Genomic DNA, 6228 nt, shown 5'->3' on the forward strand with positions numbered 1-6228 from the left:
GCCTCTGTCCTGTGCTGTTGTCAGCCTGCTGAGGTGTGACAGCTGAGGGCACAGTGTGTCTGGGCCCCACTCCCAGCTGCCTTGGCTGTCCTGTGGCGATTGGAGGCCAGGCCCGTGGGAGGGCCTGCCAGTGCCCAGAGCCAGCACCTGGCCCAGCTGCTGGAAAAATAAACCTTCTGAGGCCAACGGCAGCTGCTGGGAGCCACCCACCTCATCCCTGTCATAAGCTAAATAAGGGGTCTTAGACTGATCCCATATCCAACTCCCAGAGCAGGGAGAAAACCCAGGCACCCAGGTTCCCAGCCCCTCTGCTCTAAACCCCCAGGCCATGCTCCTCTCTGAGCACCAGATCGAACACAGATGTCCAGGTCCAGTGGCGACCCTTGGAGATTCCCTCTCCCATCCACATCCTGTTCCTCCGTCCCCGAGCTGCCCACGTCACAGGGCCCCGTGAACATGAGAAGAGGCCTTGTTCCCAGCAGCGTTTATTTTGCCACCTGGTTGTGAAGGTTGGGAGGGGGCTGTGGGGCACAGGCTGGGCAGGGAGTGGTGGGGGGACGACTTTGATCTGTATTGAGAGTGGGGGGGGCTGTGTTTGCCAAGGAGGGATTGGCTGGTAAGTGGGGGGGGAGGATAGGACTGGGGCGACTGTGGGAAACAGCTGTGCACATGTGTAGGGGTCTGGGGGAGAGCAGTTGGGAGCCCTGGAGGACTGAGGGACATCTCACTTGCAGGTCCAGCTCTGGGGCAATCTCTTGGGTTGATGTTATGAGTCTAATATTGATTATTTTACAGAGGTCAGTGATGGAAGCAGTTGGAGACCTCACCTCCTTCCACTGCTGCAGGAAAGGTGCCCCCCCACTCATCCTGGGGTCCCCCTGTCCTGGCTCTGTAGGTGATCCTGTTCACTGTGGTTTGTCTGTGCTTGGGATGGGGGCTGTCACAGCCCTCTGATACTTGCTCCCAGGGGTCACAGGTACCTGGCCCTGTCAGGAAGCCAGTGCTTGTGTGCCCCTTTCCCCTGCCCCTGCTTTGGTGTGTGAGCATGGTTGGGGGCATGCAGGTCCTGGCTGGACAGACCTGAGGCAGAGGGTGTTTATGTGTGTACGTATGTATGTGTGCGTGTGTTTTATAGCATCAGTCACCAGGAAGTGAAAGGCTATGGGCAGGTCTGTGGTTACTGCTTGGCTAGCTAGCAGCATGAGTAAAGTACAAGCACTGATGTTTTAGCAGCTGATGAAAGAGGATTTCAGGAAGCTGCTGAAGTGAAGAGTTCTGAGCCTGGAAGAGAAGGTCTCTGTGAAGCTGGGAAGCCTCCTGGGGGCATGGACACGGATTTGCTTCTTCCCCCTCTCTCCCTCCCTCCCCTGCTCCTGGTTCAGTGATATGAAGGCCAGCAGGGCCTCAGATCCAGCTGGCTGCAATGCCCCACCCCTGCTCCAGCTACTTCTCCAACTTAGGACCCCCCTCCAGCATGGATGTGAGACCTTCCCACTGAGGTCCATGCAGGGGTTCAGGCGCCTCCAGCCTAGTGGCCCTGCTCCTGTAGGGAGACACCTGTCCTGGCTGCTGAGACTTCCTACCGAGCAGTGCTCCTAGCTTTGGGGGGAATGGGGTTCTCCCTATCAGCTCCTACCTAGGCAGGGCCTATAGGGTCTTGTGCCCCTAAAATGCCCCAGCTGGTTCAGGGAGCCACAGGCCATGGCCCAGGTGCCTTCCTAGGGATTATTAGATGGAAGTGGCTCCTTCAGCCTTTCACCATAGGCTGTCTCTGTGGACTTCTGTGCTGGGGATGTTGGTAACTCTACCTCCCTGGACTCAGTGATGTTCCCCTGCTCTTCTTCCCTGTTGCAGCATGGCCATGGGTCTTAGGGCCAATGCATTTGGGAGCCTCTGTTCCACAGAACGTGCACCTCCCCTGGAAAGTCTGGCACATACTCTGCTGCATGACAGTGGATCCTGCATGGGCTGTGTGGTCTGGGGAGGCCTCACTCTTTCTCTACCAGAGCTTCTCTTTCCCACAAGGCTTCATCCTCTGCACAAGTTCAAAAGGTGCCCATGGCTGAAAGGGACTTAGGGGTAATGATTGACCATCGTATGAATATAAGCTGTCAGTGCGAGGCAGTGGTCAGCAGGGCAAACAACACGCTGGCATGCTTCAACTGATGCATCTCGTGTAAATTTAAAGAAGTGATACTAGCCATGGGGTTTTGAAAGGGCAAAAGATGATTGGAGGACTTGGGATTCCCTTTCTGCACCAATCTGGTAATGATTTGGCCCAGGGGTTTTAAAGGGCTAAAAGATGATTGGAGGACTTGGGATTCCCTTTCTGCACCAATCAGGCCCCAGAGACTCAACACCGTTTCCTTTTACCCTCCAGTCCTATCAGCTCATCCAAAAATGATCCCAAGTCTATTGACAAAATTTTTTTGCCATTAGGCCATGTTGACTGGCAGTAACCCTTTTGTTCCATACTGGCACATCAAGGGACGGATGTCATGCTATCCAGTCGACATGTAAACCCTTCTGCCAGGCACCAGATGGCAGTACAGAGGGCTAGGTTTAGTTTAGGGGTTTTACACAAATTGATTTTCTTGTCTTGAGCCTTTACCCAAAAACCTGGGTAAATGCTTTCTGCCTGGGTGTTCCAATGTGAACAAAACATCCGTACTCACAAGCAATATTGAACTATAAGAGGGTTTATTGATGGGGGAAGGAAAAATGAGATGACAAACAGAATCAGGAAGCCCTTGATAATCAGTAGCCCACTTCAACCCACTATTAATAGTTTAGCATAGTCAATATGTTTAGTGGAATGAAGAGGAGTGGCGTGCTGGGATTTCACCACTAGCTCCCCGCAGTGGGGCACATCTGGGGTAAATAGAAGTCTATCTGGTGTGCAACCCCCTCTTCTGTAGCCAGCTTGTTGCTTGTCCACCATGGTCATTTCTCCTTGTGACAAGCTATAGCCACGATGAATGACGTGAGCAACATGACCCCGGCACCCAGACACAGGCGGATTGTGTTCCCCTGAGTGAAATTCTGGTGTCCAAGTCTGGGGGCAGCAGAAGTGACTAAAATGAGGGAGAGATGTGCCAGTGAGCATTTATATCACAGAAGGTGGTGCAAGGGGTGGATGGAACAATACCCACAGGCAAGGAGCTGAGACCAGTATCTGGCTTTGGCCCTAGGTTGCCTCCTCCCTTGGGTCACACTCCCTTGGGAAATAAGATCTGGTCCAGTGCCATGATTTACAGGGTCACTTACATGATTGTGAGCTGGAGCTGGGTCCCTTGGGGGGACTGGGGCTGTGTGTTTGGACCAGTGGTGGGATGGATTCTTGGCCTCGGTGTGGCCCAGTGGGCCTGAGACCTGACCTAGCTTCTGTAGGAAGACAAGGGATAAACATGACACCTGAACCATGCTGGGCCAGCCACCCAGGTGGTGCAGATCCAGCTGGTACTGGGGTGTTGCTAGGAGCTGGAGCTCCTGGTTTCTGAGGTTGGGTCTGGCACAGTGCCATGGTCTCCAGGGTTACTTACGTGTCTGTGGGCTGAAGCTGGTTTCTTTGGTGGGATTGAGCGGTGGGATGGATTCTTGCCCTCGGTGTGGCCCAGTGGGCCTGAGGTCTGGTCTGGCTTCTGTAGGAAAACAAGGCATAAACATGGTACCTGAACAGTGCTAGACCAGCCACCCAGGAAGTACAGCTCCAGCTGGTACTAGGGTGGTGACAGGAGCTGAGCATCACCATGCTCTTTGTCACAAAGGATCCCTGGATAACTCCAATGTGCCTTATACTAAAGGTGACCGCATCTCAGAACCTGGTGAGAACTCCCCGTTCTGCTGCATCCCCCACCCTCAGTGCTGTTCTTTGTGGAGGGTGCTTACCTCCCACTCGCAGGTGGATGGGCTGGCTGGGCTCTGACCACCGGGGATGCTGGTTTTTGCTCAGGTACCTGCATGTGTATGTGCTGGTGCCCCTGTGTCCTGTGCTGGCAATGATGAAGGTGGCCCCGGCGCCCTGTGCCTCAGCCTGCTGCACTGGGATGATGACCCCATCTCTGTAGAGGAACAGCCGGCTGCAGCTCACTTGGCAGTGACAGTGGATGGCGATGCTGCTTCCTGGGGACACCACTGCCCCTCCTGGGGCCACTGAGATGGAAGCCCTGTCTGGAGTCAGGACAGTAATCGTTTACAGACACCCTACACACAGCCCACCCCGGTTCTGGGGATATGGCTCTCCCTTCTGCTCCCCTCCCCCTGGGTTGGGATCATGCCTCTGCTCCCCCAACATGCAGGAAATCCTTTCCCTTGGACCCCCAATGCACTGCAGAGAGCTTCTAGCTGTTGCATGGATTTCCAAGGGGGGAGGGAGCAAGTATTCATTGTCCTTCAAGCCCCTACCCACCATGCAGGGCTGCTGCCTTATTGTCACTCACGTGCTGCAGTGGCCATGGGGGTATGGGTCTTCAGGGCACCTGTAATGAGGTTGTTTCAAGCCTTTTGGGGAAGATGGCTTCCCAGTTTCCAAGAATGTTATATGACTGGCAGGGGCAGCAGGGCAGCTGGCATGGCTACCCTGGCCCTCTGACATTGCTGCAATACCCTTGTGGGCCCACATTCTTGGGTGAGGAGCCCATGGCAGATTCCTGAGGATGCACAGGTTCTTTGGGGTGGCCCAGGAGGTCATGGGCTGTCAGGCAAGGGACCCAGGTAGTGACATGCTGGCTAAGGGGTTGGGATCACAGCCCTGGGGGCCCTGGGAGACAGGAGTGAGCCTCATATGAAGTCCAAGGCACAGGCTTGGGGAAGGACATGAGGCCCCCCAGTTTACAGAGTGAAGAGGTCTGGAATGAGAACCAGGAGGGCAGGGAGATTCCCACAGGCAGAACTGGAGCTGGTCTGTGTGTGTGTGCGTGCGGTGGGGAGGGTAGTTTACATTTATGGGCTGTAGGGATAAGTGTGGTATTGTCAGGGGAGGGCTGGGTGTGGGGAACTGTGTGGAAGGGGGAGGGTTGTGAATAGTAGGGAGAGGGGAGGGCAATGGAAAATAATGGGCAAAAGTAGTGTACTCACAGGTAATAAGAATGAAGACCAGAATATGACTCATGGCGATGGAGCCCACAACAGTGTCTGGGCACTTGATGTTGCAGCCAGAGCTGGGCAGGAAATGAGGCTCATGTACAGGAAAACAAGAAATACATAGCCTAATGCTGAGAAGCTCTGCCCACAAACAGACCTACTGAGACCAGGGTTCCTTCACCGTGGACACTGCTGAAACAGAAACAGAATCACTACAACTAGGGGCACTTGTAGGCGACATGTCATTTGATCCTTGTTAATTTCCCTTGCCTGAAAAATTTTAACCCGGGTTATTGCAGTGCAGTGTGTTTGTTTGTATGACACTCTTTTGAGTGAGTTAAGTCTCGTGTGTCATTCCCCGCAGGTTCCAGCAGGGGTAGCCAAATACCAATCTACCCCAGTATTATCTTTCCTGATGAATTACAGCAGGAGGTGCATGTAAACTGGCCTCCACTGCCCCTGCCCCCTGCCCTGCCCGGAGCGTCCTGCTAATTCCACCCCTGAGCACAGCCTCCTCGCCCCAAAACCCTGTCATTCCGGCCAGAGATGCCCATGGTCAGAGCTGGCCCACAATTTTTGGGGGCCTTTGAAAGATTTAGTTTTGGGGCCCCCTGATGCAAAGAAGCTGGTGGCGCCAGCAGTGGCGGTGGAGGGTGAGGACGGGGCAGGAGGGTAGCACGTGGCCAAAGAAGCCAGTGGCAGTGGGGGTAGGGGGGGATAGCAAGCAGCTGAAGAAGCCAGCAGCAGTGGTGGTGGCGGGGTGGTGGTGGTGGTGGTGAGTTTTCTGAGTGTGTGGGGCTGAGAATAGCAGGTGGGTGGGTGGGTGGGTGTTTGGGGGTTGCTGCCCTGGTTGGGTGATATTGCAGCTGATGGTGGAAGATGAGCTTTTCTGGTCTTGGATGACATTTCCCAGCATTCCCCAGCTGCCAGGGCTTGGAACAGGTTCCATGGGGACACATCAGTGATGCTGCAAACATCTTTTGGTGGTGTGCTGTGAAATTGTTTTGGAAATGGTGAGTTCTTGTTGGGCTTGGGATATAATATGCTCCCAACCCCACTTCAGGCTGTTCAATCACCCCCCCATTCACCCCCCCTTCCCACTGCCCAGCGCGCGCCCCCCCCCACTCCCTCCTGACAAAAAAAACC

General features: G+C 54.6%; 1 protein-coding gene across 1 annotated transcript; it reads right to left on the minus strand.

Moving 5' to 3' along the window:
- Positions 1-2714: 2714 nt before the first annotated feature.
- On the minus strand, positions 2715-5153 carry LOC149864261 (platelet glycoprotein VI-like). The gene is made up of 6 exons (XM_090049641.1): positions 5077-5153; positions 4440-4478; positions 3889-4170; positions 3543-3641; positions 3268-3384; positions 2715-3074 (listed from the first exon to the last, which is right to left on the minus strand). The coding sequence occupies exons 1-6, from the start codon at positions 5108-5110 to the stop codon at positions 2944-2946; spliced, it is 702 nt and encodes a 233-aa protein (XP_089905767.1). The 5' UTR covers positions 5111-5153; the 3' UTR covers positions 2715-2943.
- Positions 5154-6228: the final 1075 nt, after the last annotated feature.

This window comes from Crocodylus siamensis, chromosome 5 (assembly GCF_052110815.1).
Source record: "Crocodylus siamensis isolate JL-2025a chromosome 5, ASM5211081v1, whole genome shotgun sequence".
Lineage (NCBI taxonomy): Eukaryota > Metazoa > Chordata > Crocodylia > Crocodylidae > Crocodylus > Crocodylus siamensis.

What these genes read in the sequence shown, in the direction of transcription:
- LOC149864261 (XM_090049641.1), bottom strand. Translation starts at nt 5,110, where the DNA reads ATGAGTCATATTCTGGTCTTCATTCTTATTACCT. An exon ending in GGTCTTCATTCTTATTACCT is followed by an intron (nt 4,479 to 5,076) that starts GTGAGTACACTA and finishes ACCTCATTACAG; the next exon opens with GTGCCCTGAAGACCCATACC. An exon ending in CAGCTCCAGCTCACAATCAT is followed by an intron (nt 3,075 to 3,267) that starts GTAAGTGACCCT and finishes CCCTCATTTTAG; the next exon opens with TCACTTCTGCTGCCCCCAGA.